The sequence below is a fragment of the Apiospora hydei genome (genome assembly GCF_038363865.1).
Source record: "Apiospora hydei strain CBS 114990 chromosome Unknown utg000004l_segment0_segment0, whole genome shotgun sequence".
Lineage (NCBI taxonomy): Eukaryota > Fungi > Ascomycota > Sordariomycetes > Amphisphaeriales > Apiosporaceae > Apiospora > Apiospora hydei.
The window spans coordinates 4,370,430-4,387,065 of record NW_027117363.1 but is presented as its reverse complement, the minus strand read 5'-3'; the positions used below and the strand labels follow the sequence as shown (position 1 = coordinate 4,387,065).

At 53.9% G+C, this 16,636-nt stretch overlaps 7 protein-coding genes across 7 annotated transcripts; 3 read left to right on the top strand and 4 right to left on the bottom strand.

Annotated features, from left to right (window-relative positions):
• Positions 1 to 59: 59 nt before the first annotated feature.
• On the bottom strand, positions 60 to 3,251 carry PG997_003910 (MCM2/3/5 family domain-containing protein; the record flags this gene model as incomplete). Its single annotated transcript, XM_066808225.1, has 2 exons — positions 60 to 641; positions 708 to 3,251. 2 exons carry the CDS (start codon positions 3,249 to 3,251, stop codon positions 60 to 62), a joined length of 3,126 nt encoding a protein of 1,041 aa, XP_066671843.1.
• A 561-nt stretch (positions 3,252 to 3,812) lies between these two features.
• PG997_003909 (uncharacterized protein) lies at positions 3,813 to 4,656 on the top strand (the record flags this gene model as incomplete). The annotated part of the gene is made up of 5 exons (XM_066808224.1): positions 3,813 to 3,927; positions 3,994 to 4,082; positions 4,163 to 4,312; positions 4,379 to 4,445; positions 4,499 to 4,656. The coding sequence occupies 5 exons, from the start codon at positions 3,813 to 3,815 to the stop codon at positions 4,654 to 4,656; spliced, it is 579 nt and encodes a 192-aa protein (XP_066671842.1).
• Positions 4,657 to 4,780: 124 nt separating this feature from the next.
• On the bottom strand, positions 4,781 to 6,124 carry PG997_003908 (uncharacterized protein; the record flags this gene model as incomplete). Its single annotated transcript, XM_066808223.1, has 1 exon — positions 4,781 to 6,124. The coding sequence occupies one exon, from the start codon at positions 6,122 to 6,124 to the stop codon at positions 4,781 to 4,783; it is 1,344 nt and encodes a 447-aa protein (XP_066671841.1).
• A 678-nt stretch (positions 6,125 to 6,802) lies between these two features.
• Positions 6,803 to 9,299, top strand: PG997_003907 (COG4-domain-containing protein; the record flags this gene model as incomplete). Its single annotated transcript, XM_066808222.1, has 4 exons — positions 6,803 to 7,519; positions 7,588 to 8,061; positions 8,113 to 8,307; positions 8,400 to 9,299. The coding sequence occupies 4 exons, from the start codon at positions 6,803 to 6,805 to the stop codon at positions 9,297 to 9,299; spliced, it is 2,286 nt and encodes a 761-aa protein (XP_066671840.1).
• A 478-nt stretch (positions 9,300 to 9,777) lies between these two features.
• On the top strand, positions 9,778 to 10,943 carry PG997_003906 (uncharacterized protein; the record flags this gene model as incomplete). The annotated part of the gene is made up of 2 exons (XM_066808221.1): positions 9,778 to 10,754; positions 10,778 to 10,943. The coding sequence occupies 2 exons, from the start codon at positions 9,778 to 9,780 to the stop codon at positions 10,941 to 10,943; spliced, it is 1,143 nt and encodes a 380-aa protein (XP_066671839.1).
• A 277-nt stretch (positions 10,944 to 11,220) lies between these two features.
• On the bottom strand, positions 11,221 to 12,104 carry PG997_003905 (Tubulin binding cofactor A; the record flags this gene model as incomplete). The annotated part of the gene is made up of 3 exons (XM_066808220.1): positions 11,221 to 11,397; positions 11,571 to 11,757; positions 11,896 to 12,104. 3 exons carry the CDS (start codon positions 12,102 to 12,104, stop codon positions 11,221 to 11,223), a joined length of 573 nt encoding a protein of 190 aa, XP_066671838.1.
• A 613-nt stretch (positions 12,105 to 12,717) lies between these two features.
• Positions 12,718 to 14,112, bottom strand: PG997_003904 (S-adenosylmethionine synthase; the record flags this gene model as incomplete). Its single annotated transcript, XM_066808219.1, has 2 exons — positions 12,718 to 13,845; positions 14,044 to 14,112. The coding sequence occupies 2 exons, from the start codon at positions 14,110 to 14,112 to the stop codon at positions 12,718 to 12,720; spliced, it is 1,197 nt and encodes a 398-aa protein (XP_066671837.1).
• Between the last annotated feature and the right edge of the window lie 2,524 nt (positions 14,113 to 16,636).

The window sequence follows — 16,636 nt, the reverse complement described above, 5'->3', positions numbered from 1 at the left end:
TCCACATTCATCACAATCATGTCTCTGCGTCCTGTGTCCTATGAAATCCCCAAAGATAATTAGACGATACCAGTGACCCTTCTCACACTTCGTCTCGCACCGTCACCAGATATTAAGATCATGCCGTCCATCTCAAGCGCCCGCATCGTTTCTGCAAAGTCGGCCGGCTCCACAGGAACGCTGGCGCCCTCGCTGAGCTTCCTGCTGACCTCGCTCCATTTCACCGTTTGACCGCCGGCGGTAAGATCATCAAGTAGAGCAGTGATGGCCACCTTGAGCTCTTCCTTGCGCTTGCGGTCCGCAGAAGTGGTGCCCTCGGTGAGCATGCTCATATCGATTCTTCCTTGAGCATCCGTGGCTGCCGTCTTCAAAGCAGTCTGAATGAGGCGGTAGGCCTCTTCCACATCTGCTTTGGTGACTGTCGTGGACAGTCTCATCTTGGCATGTGCCTCGGAGAGACGGATCATCGATTCAAGCTGTCGAGTCGTGGCGGTGATACGCTTCTCCGCCGCACGCACATCCTGACCAAGCTTTCGCATCTTGATATAGTTGTCCACAAGAGCCTGGCCGGCATCTTGAGAGATGGTAGGATGGACAAAGGCACGCGCATACGAAATATACGCTGTAAGGAATTCAACATCCTGATGAGTCTGTTAGCAAGCTGTCTAATTGGGATGATGTGAGATTATATCGTGGAGTTAACTTACCAAAATTTCGAGGCTCGAAGGAGCCGAGTCAGGCTTATCCTCCAAATACATGGAGAGCAAGTGGCGGGCCATCTTCTTGTCGGTACTGTCATCAACACGATCTAGGATCAGGTAGACGAGATCAAATCGTGACAGCAGAGTCGGGGGCAGATCGATATTCTGAGGAACTGGCAGGTCCGGGTTGTATCTCGATCCTATGGGATTGGCGGAAGCAAGGATACTGGTCCTGGCGTTCAAAGTGGTGATGATACCAGCCTTGGCCACCGATACGGTCTGCTGTTCCATCACTTCGTGAAGAACCGAACGTGTAGATTCCGACATCTTGTCGAACTCATCGATACAGCAGACACCACCATCAGACAAGACCAAGGCACCAGACTCGAGAACCAACTGGCGGGTTTCCGGGTCACGGGAAACGTAGGCTGTCAGACCTACAGCAGAAGACCCCTTACCGCTAGTGTAGACACCTCGCGGGGCAATCTTGTGTACATATTTGAGTAATTGAGACTTCGCAGTAGATGGGTCACCACAGAGCAAGACGTTGATGTCTCCTCGGTACTTGGGACTGCCACCCTTCTGGAAAGACTTGTTGGTACCGCCAAACATTTGCAAGAGAATACCCTTCTTCACGTCGTCCATCTCGAAGATGGACGGCGCAAGCGATCTGGAGAGCAAGTCGTAGATGTCAGCACGTGCACCAGTAGCCTTAATCTTCTCCTCAAGCTCAGGTGTAATTTGCCGGGTCTCGGGAAGAATGTTCTCTGGGTCTTTCGTCTCATCGTCCAGCGTGGAGGCATCAGCCCCCATACGTTTGTCGTCGACCTTTTGGACGTGCACAATATCGACGTAGGTCTTGAAAACACTCTTCACTGTTCTCATCCGCGGGTTCACGCGGACCGGATTGGTGCAGTAGATACCGGTAACGCGAACACGGTCACCGGCCTTGCAGAAGTCCACGAGATCATCGTAAATGCACACAGAAACAGAGTGAGGAGTCTGACCGGCAGGTACGGCGTCTGGCGTCTCTTGCAGCTTGATGATCTGCTTGTCGGCAAACTTGCAGCGGTTGTGGATAATCTGCATAGAGTTCTTGGAATCACAGAGAGGACGGGGGCAGGCTGTCGGCTCCCGAATCCTGCCGCGGTCAAGCTCCACCAGAACGGAGTGGTTGCAAACACTGCATCGGAAGAACGCTTCCTTCATGTCTGGGATGACGGGCGTCGTGCGAATGACCAAGCCTTTGATGCAAATGAGTTTGTCCATGTCGGCTGGGTTGAGATCTCTCAAATTCGTGACCTTTTCAAGACCGAAAGGCCGAACTGTGTAAACAGTCCCCAGTACTTGGTCCTCCAAAGTAGGGCCTTGTTGACCCTGCTGAGCCCGAGGCGTCGAAACCGGCTCTTCGCTACGCTCTGAGCTGGGGAATTGCATATCAGAGCTCGGTGCTCCGCTGGGCCTTGAAGCAGAGGCGCCGGTGCTCTGGTTGCGCTGGCGCGCATCTTCGGCCTGGGCAAGCTCAACCATGACATCCTGGCAACATTGGTCCATCAATGGAACCAACTCTTGAGGGTAGCTCTGGATGTGGTGCCACAGCTTCCTGGTTCGGGGGTACACTTTGAAGTCCGCAATGTCGACATAAAGGATCCTTTGGCCGAGGGCCAGCATGTTCTTCAATTCCTCAAAGTAGGGCTTTGTCTCGGAGTCAGGATCGGCATCGGTATCTTCTTTTGTCAGGCCTTCAGTCCACATCCGATATTTCTTGGTGAAGTTCTTCATGAAATCCTTCAGGCCGGCGTACGCATCATCCACGGAAACATTAGTACCCCAGATCGTAGTCTCGCCTCGGCCACCGAGAACATTAGCCTCGGAGGTGTTAGGATCAATGTTGGAAAAGGAAGCCGCATCGGAAGGCACTTCTCGCACCACTCGGCCCGTGTTGTCCAGAACAACACGATTGCCCCGTACGCTACTGTTGTTGAAGCCCTCGGAATGGATATCACCCCTAACAGTTCGGCGAGCCCGAGGAGTCTGGAAAGCATCAACAAACAGGTTGCTGCTTTCGCTCCGGAGGTCTGACTGAAGGTTCAGACCTGGAGCTGGACTGGAGCTGGCCTCGTATCGAATGGGAGAAGACTCTGAGGGCCTAGTTAGCTCCGCGGCTTTGATATATATACTGTTACGAGACTCACCTCCGACCATACGGCTTCCAGAAGCCCTTGGAGTCCTCTCGCCGTCGTTTTGGCTCTCGTTCTGCGTCGTCTGGGAATGTGTCATGTGTCGCAAAGGCGAGCTAGGAGCGGCACTACCGCCAGCATTGCTCTGGGTTTCTGTGTTGTGTCGCAGGGGGGACGAGACGTCGCCATTGCCATTGGCAGGCGAGGACTGGTAGAACAGCGGGCTGGAAGCCAAGTTCGACGTGCGAGTAGGGCGAGAAGGGGTGTTGGCATTGGCGGGGCTGCTCTGCGCTGCTTGGGAATTTCGGGCACTTCGTCGTGGAGTCGACGATTGCGACGCCTGCTGGCGGCGCTGAGAAGGCGAAGACATTGTATTGTGTTTCTTATAGATTCATGAGCACGGGGTCTGAATAGTGTCACTGTTGTAGGAGTTGGGAGGGCGGGTGTTTATTCTTCGGGCAGGTTTGTTGCCGGGGGAGAGGGTGGGGAGCGGAAGAGAGATTTGGCAGGCCTGCATTGCGCACGCGAAAGAACGCGCTTCCAAGAATTATCCAGGGGCTAGGACGCGAAACCGCGTTAAGTGGTCGCATCAATTGATTGACGGCTTCTACACTGGCTCCACTGATATCTGGCCTAGGCGGCTCAGTGGTACCTCTCTTCAGTGGCTGGTACCTAATCCGCTGTCAGGCTGTCCCTCCAGGACTCGGCAATCCGCCTCAATTAAATTCCGGTTTATGCCACCTTGAAGCAAGCACGCCGGCTGTCTTTGCGGGGCCGTATCTTGCACTGCGACAGGCCACCCCCAAGCACTTGTACAGTCGTATCTAATCGACTGAGCTGTCACCTGCGAAGTCGACAACGCCAACACACGAAGCCCGACCCAACACTCGACTCTTTGCCTTCGCACCGCTATACACCACCACTCTTCACAATGGCTCCTGGAATGTCCCTCTTCACCGTCAATGCTATTATAGTATTGAGCGTTGACGATGGCAGTCGCATATTCGCCAAGTACTACAACCAGCAAGCCCCTGGCGCAACAGCCGGTATGCTACAAACAAGTCTACGAACACAGCGGTCAAGATGTAGTCGCTAATCCAACCAAAATACAGTCGCGTCGCCGACGACAAACGGCCCTTACCCAGATGTCAAGTCGCAAAAGTCCTTCGAGAAGGGCCTGCTAGAGAAGACGGCCAAGCAGGTGAGTATGCGAGCGTTTGAGCTGCATCATGCAGTCTTACAACCAAGCCCTGCGCAATTGCTGACTCGAAACCCCCACAGACGGGCGACATCATCCTCTACGATAACCGGATCGTCCTGTACAAGATGGAGAGCGACGTCATGATGTACGTCGTAGGAGACGTCTCGGAAAACGAGGTGCTGCTCTACAATGTCATACTCGCCCTGCGAGACTCTACACCTGATCTTCAAGTACGTTCACTCCGTGTGTTTGCGACGTAATATGTGCTAATGAAAATCAGGCAATCGGTGGATAAGCGCACAATCATCGAAAACTACGACTTGGTATCGCTGGCTATTGACGAAATCGTCGACGACGGCATCAGTGTGTACCCCCAAATCATACACTATGTACCGTGAGCTAATGCATTTGCGCAGTCCTCGAGACGGACCCCACGATCATCGTTCAGAGAGTCAGCAAGGCGCCCGCGCAAGATGTCAACCTGGGCCGAATCGATTTGAGCGAGCAGGGCGTGAACAACTTGGCACAGTTAGGAAAGGCCAAGTTGACAGACTGGCTGAGACAAGGATTGTAGCGAATCAGCATAGCATCGGAGTCTTCACTTTAGAGTGTCGGGCATGGCGTTGGGAAAAAGTTGTTTGCCCCCAGTTAGGGACAATTCACGAGGGAGCGAAATTGCTTCTAGGTCTATTCTATTTTTAGGACCGAATCTTAGAAGCTGCCTTGCGCAGCCTATTCATGACTGCAGCCGCAATGTCGTCACTGTCCGGGATGCCTTCGACGAAGATGACATCGGCCTTTCTCCGGTCTAGTTCACGGAGTGCCGAGAATAGTCCCTGCGCTGCACTTCTTGCATCAACCCCTATGCTCAGATCCAGGAGCTTTCCAATCGACTCATCCGTTTTCGGATCCAACAGCTCAGCCTCTTGAGCGTCGACCTCGATATCCGTCTCAGCGGCTTCCACCACTTTTCGCGACTCAAATTGCCCAGTCCTCAAGCCTGCCGCCGCTTTCCAGCTTCTCGTCCTGATGATGCCTATTGTTGTGGACGCCGGGCTTGTGTCCTTTGCTTGCTGCGAAAACTGTGTGATATAACCGACATCGTCCTCGCTAATGCCGTTCTTGCCTGCAGCATAGCTGGCTTCGTATAGAACGACCCTTGCTTTAGGGCTATAGTGTTTGTACTTCATGCCTGGCGCTCTTGGCGCAGCTTTGCCCAGCTCGCTCTGGTCTTTATACGCTTTCTCAACCTTGTCCCACCCAGCGCAGCTTCGGATCTCGTCCAAGCTTACACCGCCTGGTCTCAAGATGACTGGGGGATCGCATAGACCATCGACCACCGTACTCTCGACGCCGACTTGGCATGAACCGCCATCCAGAATCAGGTCTATCCGGCCATTCATATCCTCCAGAACGTCGCTGGCAGTTGTTGCGGATGGGCGGGTAGAAGCGTTAGCTGACGGCGCGGCCAAGGGCGCCCCGGCGAGCTTTATCAGAGTCAATGCAAGAGTCGAGGATGGCATTCGTGCGCCGAAGGTTTTGAGTCCTGCCGTCACTTCAGGGGCTAATACGGAGTGTTCTGGGTTCGGCAGCAAGATAGTGAGCGGTCCAGGCCAGAACTTGCTAATAAGGGGCTTGTATATCTCTGGTATCGGGTCGCTGTGTCCATTTGCAGTGCCATTGGCTGAGTGCTGAGGCACCAAGAGGTTCCGTAGCATGTCCAAATCAGAGACGTGGACGATAAGGGGGTTGTCGGATGGCCGCCCCTTGGCAGTGTAGATGCCTTTCACAGCTGCGCTTCTTGTCGCATCCGCCCCCAGGCCATAGACAGTCTCCGTAGGAAACCCAACCGGGACGTCTTTTGTCTTGAGGTATTCTGCCGCTTCTCGAAGCACTTTGACACTTGGTGAATCGGTTGCAGCAACCTCCCACGTGCCGAGCCGCTCTTCATGAGTTGAACCCCCCTGTCTGAATCTTCCTAGTTCATCTTTTCCCACCTTCAGTATCCGGGTACCCGCCCGAGACGGCACATCCTGCGACATCGTATGATACGAGTTGAGGAGAGCCCAGACAGGACGAATACTCGTATATATGCGTCGGAAAGCCAACTTGACTACCCAATCCACCTTTGTTGGGCAGTACTAGGTATCAGAAGAATGAGTGACCCTTCAGCTGCTTGTCGAGTTGTGGATCATGTATAAACTGCGGAATGTTCTGAAGATGAGTTGGTATTTGCCAGAAGGTACTACTGCGACTGTGCAGCTTCTTCTTATAGCGAATCAATATGCATACGTAAAGTACGTAGAATGTACTGTTGTTGACTCATCTCATGAAAAAAAGTTGGTGATGAAATCCGAGTTTGGCGCACGCCCAATCGTTTTTGAACCCACCCCTCCCCCATTACAGGGCCTCTAGTGCGTCTTTGGGCTGGAAAGGGCCACATTTTCGGGGATCAGCCGCTAATTCCACAGCGCCCGTTGCGACGACTCAGCTTGCTTTCGGTGGGGGTGGACAGCTCCCTACAGCAGCCCATCTGCTTCTAATCTAGATCTGGCTTCAATTGATGCATGCGGTTGCTGATGGGAATCAATTGAAACGACACTGGACACGACACCGTTCCGATCAACACTCCCACGCAAAATTGTGCAGCCGACCCAAACGGGGCCGCCAGAGGGGACGCATGCTCACGCCGCTATGCTTTCTCAACCAGCAACGTCCCAATGTCCGCCACCAACCATCTCAATGGCGACTCCCCCTCCACCACCGCCCATGCTGCTGCTGCTGGGGCGCCGACCCTTCGCCGGTTGAGCATTCATCATAACAGCAGCAGCAACCCCTCCATAGGCGATGCGCACTCCCCCGAGGACGTTCGCGCCTCCCTGGCCGCTCTGCACACCCGCGAGGCTTCCCTCACCAGCCGTCTCCAGTCGCTCTTCGCCTCCCAAGCCGACCTCGCGCGTGAGCTCAGCCGCCTGGATCTCCTGCGCGCGAACCTCGGGTCACAGGTCATAGCGACACGCTCCGTCAGTAATGGCATGCTCGCCTCGGCAGCCGAAACCGCCGGCCGCCTCTCGAACCGAGTCAAAGAGCTGGACCTGGAGAAGGACCGCGTACAACAGACACTGCAAGTGGTCGAGCAAGTCGCCGAGCTCAAGGCCTGCGTGCACGGCGTGGTAGGGTCCATGGGGGCTCCTCAGGACTGGGAGGCCGCGGCCGGGTATATCTCGAGGGCATCCAAGGTTCCAGAGAGCGTGATCAAGGGAGGCTTTGCCGCAGCGATTGTACCCAGCGTAGAGGTACCGGATGCGCCATGGGTGACATTAGAGAACGCCAAGGAGAGCCTGTGCGGCCTATTCTTGCGCGAGTTCGAGAAGGCAGCCCAGGAGGGAGACGGAGCCAAAGTCACGAGATTCTTCAAGCTGTTCCCCTCATCGGTCGTGCCGACGTGGGGTTGGACGTGTATGGCCGCTACGTTTGCACGGGCGTAGCTGGCACTGCGCGCCAGACATGGAAGCTAGTACCCGGCGCTGCTGGGCAGAAAGACGGCTTCCTATATGCCAACGCTTTGACAAAGCTGTTCGAGCACATTGCCCAAATTGTAGAGGGCCACGGCGGTCTTGTGGAGCGACACTATGGCGAAGGCAAGATGGTCAAGGTGATAGAACGGCTACAAATGGAAGTCGATGTACAGGGAGGCATAATATTGGATTCCTGGAGCGATGAGCGAACAGTGGAGAGGAAGCTTACCGACGTCAAGAGCTACCCATTTTCGTTCCTTGTGCAAAGTTTCCTGCCGCCGCAAAAGGGTATTACGGGTACCCCCAGGATGAACTCTCCGGCTCTCGGCGGAGGGACCAATGCCAGGGACAGCGAAGACGAAGGTGTCAACATGAAAGAGGTAGATGCCCTACTAAACGAGATAGCTCTCATGCTTGGGCGCTGGTCTCTATATACACGATTTCTCGCTGGAAAATGCAAGGTAAGCTATTTCAATATGTGCTCACCCGACTACGTCGCTAACGAACTACAGTTACCTGGGCCTGATGAAAATGCCGCCCTCTCCATTCCAGATGCATTGAGCAAGTCAAATATGTTAAGGAAAGTGTCGGACAAACTGGTCACTCCTTATGATATCTTGTCAACGTTCTACTTTAGAAGATCGGTCGAGAAGGCATTCCAGTTGGATGAGTCACCTTCGGGTCTCACGCTCAACATCAACAAGCCGGTTGGCACGGATCCCCCTATATAATATCGGCTGTCGATGATGTCATGTACATTGTCAGTACAGTCATCCAGAAGTCGATTTCTACGTCTCAGAGGGACGTTGTCGGACATGTTATTCCTACAATAGGCCGGGTGCTAGGATCCGACTTCATCGGGATGGTGCAGAGGAGAATGCGAGACGAGTCGTACCCCAAGCCCGTCATTCAAGGGGGCTTCCCGCCTGAAGACAAGATTGTCTCTTTTATAATCCTCATCAACACCCTGGACGTTGCGACCGAATATCTGTCGCGTATCATCACGCAATGTTTGGGAACTTCGGAGGAGGGGACTGGTCCTGCTCAGTCCAGCCCTATTGCCAACTCGTTTCCCTTCGAGCACGACGCAACATTCGTGACGTCGGCTTTGACAACACTCAACTCGTCTTTCTCGACCAAAGCAAATGAGCTTTTGTCAGATGGGCTCCAAGTCCTACTAAATATGGTGGTCAAACAAAGACTACGGCCCATTAACTCGGACACATTCCGTGATGCCGACTACACCTTGACGGAGGATGAGCTGGCGGAGATAGCACAGCAGAACGACGAGCACGAAGAAGATCTAATGGACCACGTACAGCGGAGATTTGAGCATGGCTGGAGCGGGCTTATGAAACCCATCGAGCGGTTGATGACGCCCAAGACATTCAGCACGCTCATGATGAGTACAGCTAAGCATCTCGCGGTGGTGCTGGAGAAGAGGATATGGAGCTCGAGCGGCAGGATCAATGCGTTCGGGGCGATCCGTATGGAGCGAGACTTCTCGGGCATCGTCCGAGTCGTGGCCAAGGGCAACTACAGCGTGAGAGAGGCATTTGCCAGGGTGACGCAAATGCTCATGGTGGCCAACATGGAAGACGACGAATGGGATGAGACCATGGCAGAAGGGGAGGACGATGGCATACAATGGGTGCTCAATGAGGAGGAGCGGCGGAAAGCTAGAAACCTCGTAAGATGAGGCTGCCCTCAGATAGATGCTGCAACTTTATCCCGGGTCAAAATAAAGAGTTCTTGGTTCGAGCCTAGAAGTCTTCCGTCAAGCCAATATACCGATGTGTCCATCAATTGCACTCAGGTAGGTACAGTACTGACAGTACAGAATGTAAGGGAGTACATAAGAGAGAGAGACAGATGTTACGAAAGCTGATATTTTATAAGATTTGATTTTTGAAGGCCCGTTTTCCGTATTATCACAAGAGATGCATGTGCTGCCATCGATATAATCGCTCCACTTTAAATGCAAGAATCCCTGCCAGAGCTACGGCGAGTAAATCCAATTGCAATCCCGCCAAACAACCAAGCAACGGTTCAATCATCATTTGTCACCTCAACTCAACCTTCAACATTCTATCCAGTCTCAGCCTCGATATCCGGTCCTCCCGCAGCATTCTCTCAGATTCGTCCTTTGCCTTGCGTTCTGATTGTCCTAAACAATCATGGCGACGTCTCGCTATGATCTTCTCGACCAGCACGACGAAGATGAGCTGCACAAGAACCGCCAGCTGCCCGTAGAAACCAGACCCTTCCAGCGAGTCTCGAAACACGTCGCCCTCGCGAAACTACCCGCCACGAAGCTACCCACGCCGCCACCCGAGGGAGCCCCCGAAGCCCAGCAAGATGGCGCCAGCGCCGCGTCCTCGGGCTACATGGGCCAGGTGCACGGCCAAGCCGCGACGATGAAGGAGGACATCCAGCTGGACTTTGCGGCCTTTGACAGCACCATCACGCGCCTGCAGTTCCTGGCGACGGCCAACGAGCGCGAGCGCGAGCGGTATGCGACGGACCGGAGCAAGATCCTCGAGACCATGGAGGCGGTGCGGAGCTCCAACGCGAGCCTGCGGACGCAGCTGGACGAGGCCCGCGCGACCCTGGCGCAGCGCAAGTCCTTTGACGAGCTCGCCGACCGCATCACGTCGAACCGGATGCTGCGCCCGCGCGCCGAGCAGGCCGTCAACCTCGACAAGCTGGCCGAGGAGTGCGACGAGCTGCAGCGCGAGAGCGAGACGTACGGCGTCACCTGGCGCGAGCGCAAGGAGCAGTTCGACAAGCTCGTCGGCGAGGGCGTCAACCTACTGCGCCTCATTCGCGACGAGAAGGAGGAGGTCGAGCGCCGCGAGGGCATGGACGAGGAGGACGGCGACGACGACGAGAACAGCAACAACAACAACAACACGCCCGGCGGCGGCAAGCCGGGCGGCAGCCAGAGCGGCAACGGGACGCCCGCGCGACAAGGAGACGGAAACAACACGCCCAGGCCGGGAAGCAGCTCGGGACGCACGCCGCGGCATGACAGTCCGGGTGCCGGAGGCAGCGGTGCTAGTGCTGCGGATAACTTGAAGCCTCAGCCGGACGCGGCGGGCAGCTTCTCTAGAGGTGGCAGCCTTGCACCGAGCCTACGGGGAACAGCCCGGCGGTACGTGGTGGGCCGGGTAGCAGTCACGGTGGCAAGGACGGTGAACCGGAAGAGGGCGAAGACGTAGAGATGGGCGAGCCGGCACAAACTGCGGATACACCTATGGCTGAGGGTGGCGTTAAGGAAGAAACTCCTCAGATCACAGTGGACGCACCTGCCGGTCCTGATGACAAGATGGATACGACGTAGAGGCGGGGAGTTGCTTGGTTGAGAAATACTCCAGAACTACGCATGGCTCAGGCAAGAATAAGATAGGAGAGGTTATACCCCTGGATGTAAATCGACAAGTGCTTTACTAAGATTGCTATGCTGTCCTCCAATCTTGGGTGGTTCTCTCGCCCAGGCGTCTTAAACCGTGGTATCATTCATGTATGTGTGCACACTCTATCGTATGGGTCATGTGCGGTGCTACCCTCCCCCAAACATAAACATGCTCCTCCTCCTCGGTCATGTCCCTTGATGGTATCTAAGCATCAACCTTGGGCGTCGAGGCCAGCACCTCCTTGGCCTTGGTGAGCTCGTCGGCGTTGGCGTTGCTGTCACCCTCGGCCGAGGCGATCTGCTCCTCGAGTCGCGATACGGCCTCGCCGATCCGGGTCCTGAGGGGTCCGAAGACTGCCTTGGTCTCCTCAATGGCTTTTTGCTAAGACGTGGGAGGTTTACCGTTAGCAAGTACTACTACAAGTTAAACAATCAATTCGTAGGTGAGGTGGCATCTTGTAGAAAGTAGGGCCTAGAATGGAGCTTGAGGGGCAGATGGGCGTTGTTGGTGTGGTAAGGTACGTGACAGCAAAGCGAGGAAAGATTGTCACTTACCTCCTGTTTCACCATGAACTCGGCGTTGCCGTCCTCGCTGGCGCTTCCGTTCTTCAGGTCCGCCTCGAGCTTCTTGACGCGCTCTTGTTGCGATGTGAGCTCCTTCTGGTACATCTTCTCCTCCTTGGTCAGACGCGAGACGGCGTCCGTCGCGATCTTGAGGGGGAGGGCGCAGGCATCTTGTGTTCTGTTTAATCGTTCTTGTCAGGTCGGAGGGATTGTCTGCGACTGGACAGTCTGGCCAGCTGGTCTAGGGATCGTAGGATTTGTGTGAGTGTGTGGTTCTGGATTAGGTAGGTGCTTAATAGGTATTGTACTTATGCACGAAAGGGCGAGTGCTTGGCTTCTAGGAGGTGAGCTCGTCTGCCTAGAGTGGGATTGGACGACGGCTATTGGGGAATTTATTTTGGTGGGTTGGCGGGGTAAACGATGGCCTCGCCGGACGGCTTTCGGGGAAGGTGGGGCTGGCAGCCGGGAGATCCTGAAATCGTCATGTTGGTATTTCTTTTTGTAAACCGGAAGGCTCGCTGCCATTTGGGTATTGGTGCGGTAGACCGGCCAAGTACCCGCGGTATGACAAGTATCACTGTGATGCGGAAGATGTTGGGCAGTTGGGATCGAATCATTGCGCGGCTCACGGGAGTGTTGGGGAAACTGGCATACATTTCAAAGTGGACAATGGGGAAGGAAGGGCTTGGAACAACTGCCTTCGTCCCATTGCATACGTTTAGGCAGGCATCTACTTACAGCCTGCAGGTGAGAGCCCGGCATTATATATGTCACAATAACAATGTCACAATGATTCAAGACGAGTAGTGTTTGTCTTCAATGGACGTGGCGATGAGGCCACGCCCTCGCAATGGGTATATTTCCATTGATACTTCCACTTCCACTCCTCAGTGGACGTTTTGAGCCACCTTGCTCTGTGGCAATAAAAAGCAAACCGAAAACGCTGTCTTCCAAGGCCTTTTGACCTGCCTTGCCGAGACGGGATTGTTGAATACCGTACGCCATGCTATGAGTGTCCTCTGAGGACAATAATCGCCCGAATAATGAATTTCTAAACCAACAAAACGCCCCTCTATGCGATAAGAAGTTGATTCCTCCGCTGGTTCTTTACCCCTGAACCTCATGAACCCCAGCCAACTTAGAACTTGAGCTCCTTGGGCTTCTCCCAAGAGAAGTCCTGGTTGGTACCGAAGTGACCAAACTTGGCCGTCTGGTAGTAAATCGGGCGGTCAAGGTTGAGCTGCCTGACGATAACACCGGGGCGCATGTCGAAGTTGGCCCAAACGATGTCGGCCAGCTGCTCGGCCGACTTTTCCGAAGTGCCGTAGCTGTCAATGTAGACAGAGCAGGGCTCGGCAATGCCGATAGCGTAGGAAAGCTGGACCAAAACGCGACGAGCCAGCTTGGCATTGACCAGAGACTTGGCAATCCATCGGGCCAGGTAGGCGGCAGATCGGTCAACCTTGGAGAAGTCCTTTCCGGAGAAAGCACCGCCACCGTGAGCACCCCAGCCACCGTACGTGTCGACAATGATCTTGCGGCCAGTCACACCGGCATCACCCTTGGGGCCACCAATGATGAACTTGCCAGAGGGCTGGAGGTGGTAGATGGTCTTGTCGTCGAGGTACTGCGCGGGGATGACCTTCTCGCAGATCTGCTCCTTGAGCTGCTGGCGAAGATCCTCAACCGAGATTTCCTCGGAGTGTTGGGCACTGATGACGATCGTGTGGACGCGCAGGGGGATGACAGCACCACCGTCGGACTTGTACTCCATGGAGACCTGGGTCTTGGTGTCGGGTCGGAGCCAAGGCAGGCTACCATCGCGGCGAGCTTTGGACATGGCGATGTTCAGCTTGTGGGCGAGCAAGTGAGAGAGGGGGTGGAGCTCGGGGGTCTCGTCGGTGGCATAGCCGAACATGAGACCCTGGTCACCGGCACCGAGCTTCTCCAAAGCCAGGTCGTAGTGAAGTCCCTGGGCAATATCCGGGGACTGCTTCCCCACGCAGCTCATGACGTTGCAGGTGCTGTAGTCGAATCCCTTGTTCGAGTCGTCATATCCAATGTCCTGGATAGTGTCTCGCACAATCTGCTGGAAGTCCAGATGCGCCTTGGAGGTAATCTCGCCGAAGACCATAATCATGCCGGTGGCGGTGGCGGTCTCGCAGGCGACCTTGGACATGGAATCCTCGGCTAAGCAAGCATCTAGGACGGCATCTGAGACCTGGTCACAGATCTTGTCGGGGTGGCCCTCGCCTACGGACTCGGACTGTCATGACACAACACAGTCAGTATATATTGACGAATGAGGGGGAGGGGCAGAGGGGTGGCGGGGTGGAGGGGTAAGCAATGTTATGCACATTCGATGGTTAAGAAGCGCATTCAGTCGGGGTTGCTAGCCGTCGCTGGGACAGCTATTGGCAAACTTGGAAGGAGGGGCCGATATAAGCAGCAGGCGAAAACTTACAGTAAAGACGAAGGAACCCTCGTTGACGGTAACGGAGCGACCGCTCGAGGTACCATTGGGGGCGGACATGATTGTTCGGGTTAAGAGACTGAAATAAACGACCCTAAAATAACGATTACTCGAACGACAATGGCAGGCCAACAAGGGAAAAAAATTTGCGAGACTGGAAGGCAAGGTGGTTGATGTTTGGGAGAAGATGAAGAGATTGGGAAATTTGGAGTGGAGAGTGAATTATATAGTGCAGGGAGGGGAGGTTGGCCCCGTTTTTATCTGGTTGTGTAGGTGAGTAAGTGCAGGTGTGAGAAAGGCCTGCCTCCCTTCTTCTGTCCAGTTCCTTTTTCTGACCCTTCTTCTGACCCTTCCTCCCTGCGTAATCGGGTACATCCAGAGACGACTAACTAAATTGGATTTCGGGTCGTTCGTTCGACGTCGTCTCTCCCCACGCGGCAACGGGCAGGCACAGACTTCAAGCGGTTGATAAGTCGCCGAACGATGTCGGCCGCTGATTCATGAACTAGGATGATCCAATGTCAATTGACCAGGCACGGTAGGATCTAGTCAAGGGGCATTGCAAAAGGCCGGGGGTCGGTATGTATGATAATTAAGTTATTCTACTCGGCACGTTGACATGCCTACCTAGGTAAGGTAGGTACTGTATACTGCATATGGTCAACGAATATCTGGTGGCGCATCAACTATTTGTTCAATGTGGACTAATTTGGCTTGTTGTTGGTCAACGGTCCGTCCTCGCGTTGATACCGAGATGGACTGGGGTCACCGGTTGACATCGATTTCGCCATGCTGCCGTTGAATTTCGAATCGTCTCGACTGCAGTAGCAGTTGCTCATCGACAGGTATGGGATACCGAAGGTTCAAGGCACCCCAAGCAACAATTTACCTTCAGCAGACACACATGTAGCCAGGGCAAAGGGCCTCGTCTTGTGGGTAACCCCACGTACTGCCAAGGGACCCCTCATCGAGGACCCCCATCGAGTCACGAAATTTCGACAGGCACAATCGCACGTACAGCACGTGCGTCAAATGTTTTTCAAATGTTGCTTCCCATTCTTTCTCGAGTCCTTATGCGTATTCGCGCGAAGCCTTTAATGGATCCATGTGTGGGTACAGCTATCTACCTATTCGTATCAGTTTATATCAATACGTCCGAATGTCTTGCTTGTATCAATTGCATCCCTCTTACCTACCTTCCTATTAAGAGTGTTTGCACTTGAACCCCACCCTTTCTAGAAATTTTTATCTTTCGATTGCGCCATCACGGTGCTAAGATGTGCCTACATCAATCGATCAATTGATCAATTGATGTATGTACATCTGATGTATGTAGGTACATATTGATGTATGCAGGGCCTTCGCTGCTTTTGCGTCCAATCGGCCCATAAGCCGTTCCGGGTACCATCTGCACTTCTTACTTATTCATGGAAGGCCGCTGAGCGCATGTACACAACTAGGTCTATTGTTACAAACAGGAACAATGTTTTCGCTGGCAAGGAGAACCCGACCATAATCGAAGCACGAACTGGAATTCAAGACGCGTATGTGGTAAGTCTCACCTGGTGACATGTAAGACCTCAGGTACTGTATGTAGGTAGGTTACATGTAGGTTAGGTAGTGAGAAGGACTGTCCCTGCTAGCAATCAATGCGGCACCAATACATTCGACCCTCCAAAACGTGGCCCAGGGATTGGTTCTACGCTCGGCATCCAGCCATATTCTGGGTCCCTTTCGAAGAGAGACGGAGACGAGAATCGGCATTGGCAACCGTCTTAGGCCGGGATAACGGCAAACATTTGCCCGTCCATCCAACCTCCCTCTCGACTCTGAGGTACTACCGTACTACCGTATGTAGGTATGTAGGCAATTGAGTTGGAGTGCTTATCCTCTTAGACTTTACCCTTGCTGCTGTGTACACGGTTGCTTTCAAAAGATGACTGCAGATATCTGAATTGGGGGTCGGACGGAACCCGACAGTTCCCAGTCCGGGCGTACTTAAACCACCACACCCGTTCCTTTCTCTTCTGTGTTCAAATGACAGCTTGACATCGCCTTTGCGTATCTCAAGTCTAGGTAGATGTAGGATGTTTCAAGCCTTGCCTGAAAAGGGCAAAAAAAGAGGGGGGCGCTAGACACCTGTCAGTGAGGTACAGTTGTTCATCCATCTGCAATGGAACCGGGCAGTTACTGCATGTATCCCCGGACTTGAGACGCATTTGATATCCATACCTATCTGATAAGGATACTCAAAAAACTCCCCGACTCCGGCTGTTGATGCCTGTGCTTCGAAGGATCGGCGACCGTAAGCAGCCGTAAGCAGCCGTTGCTTCCGCGTTGACTGAGAGGGTGCCCGTCCAGCCAATCACACTGCAGATGCCCCTCCAATCCTGACCCCTCCAACTTTTTCGGAGCTCCAACCAAAACTCTTATCCATCCATACCGAAAAGTTGAGGAACCCGAGTCGCTGCTACCACATTGCAAGGCTGAGTACGTAGTTATATACTTACTGTTGGTTCTTTCTACTCTCTGGTTGATCGTACACACACTGAAGTATAAGAACTTATAATCACAACCGACCACA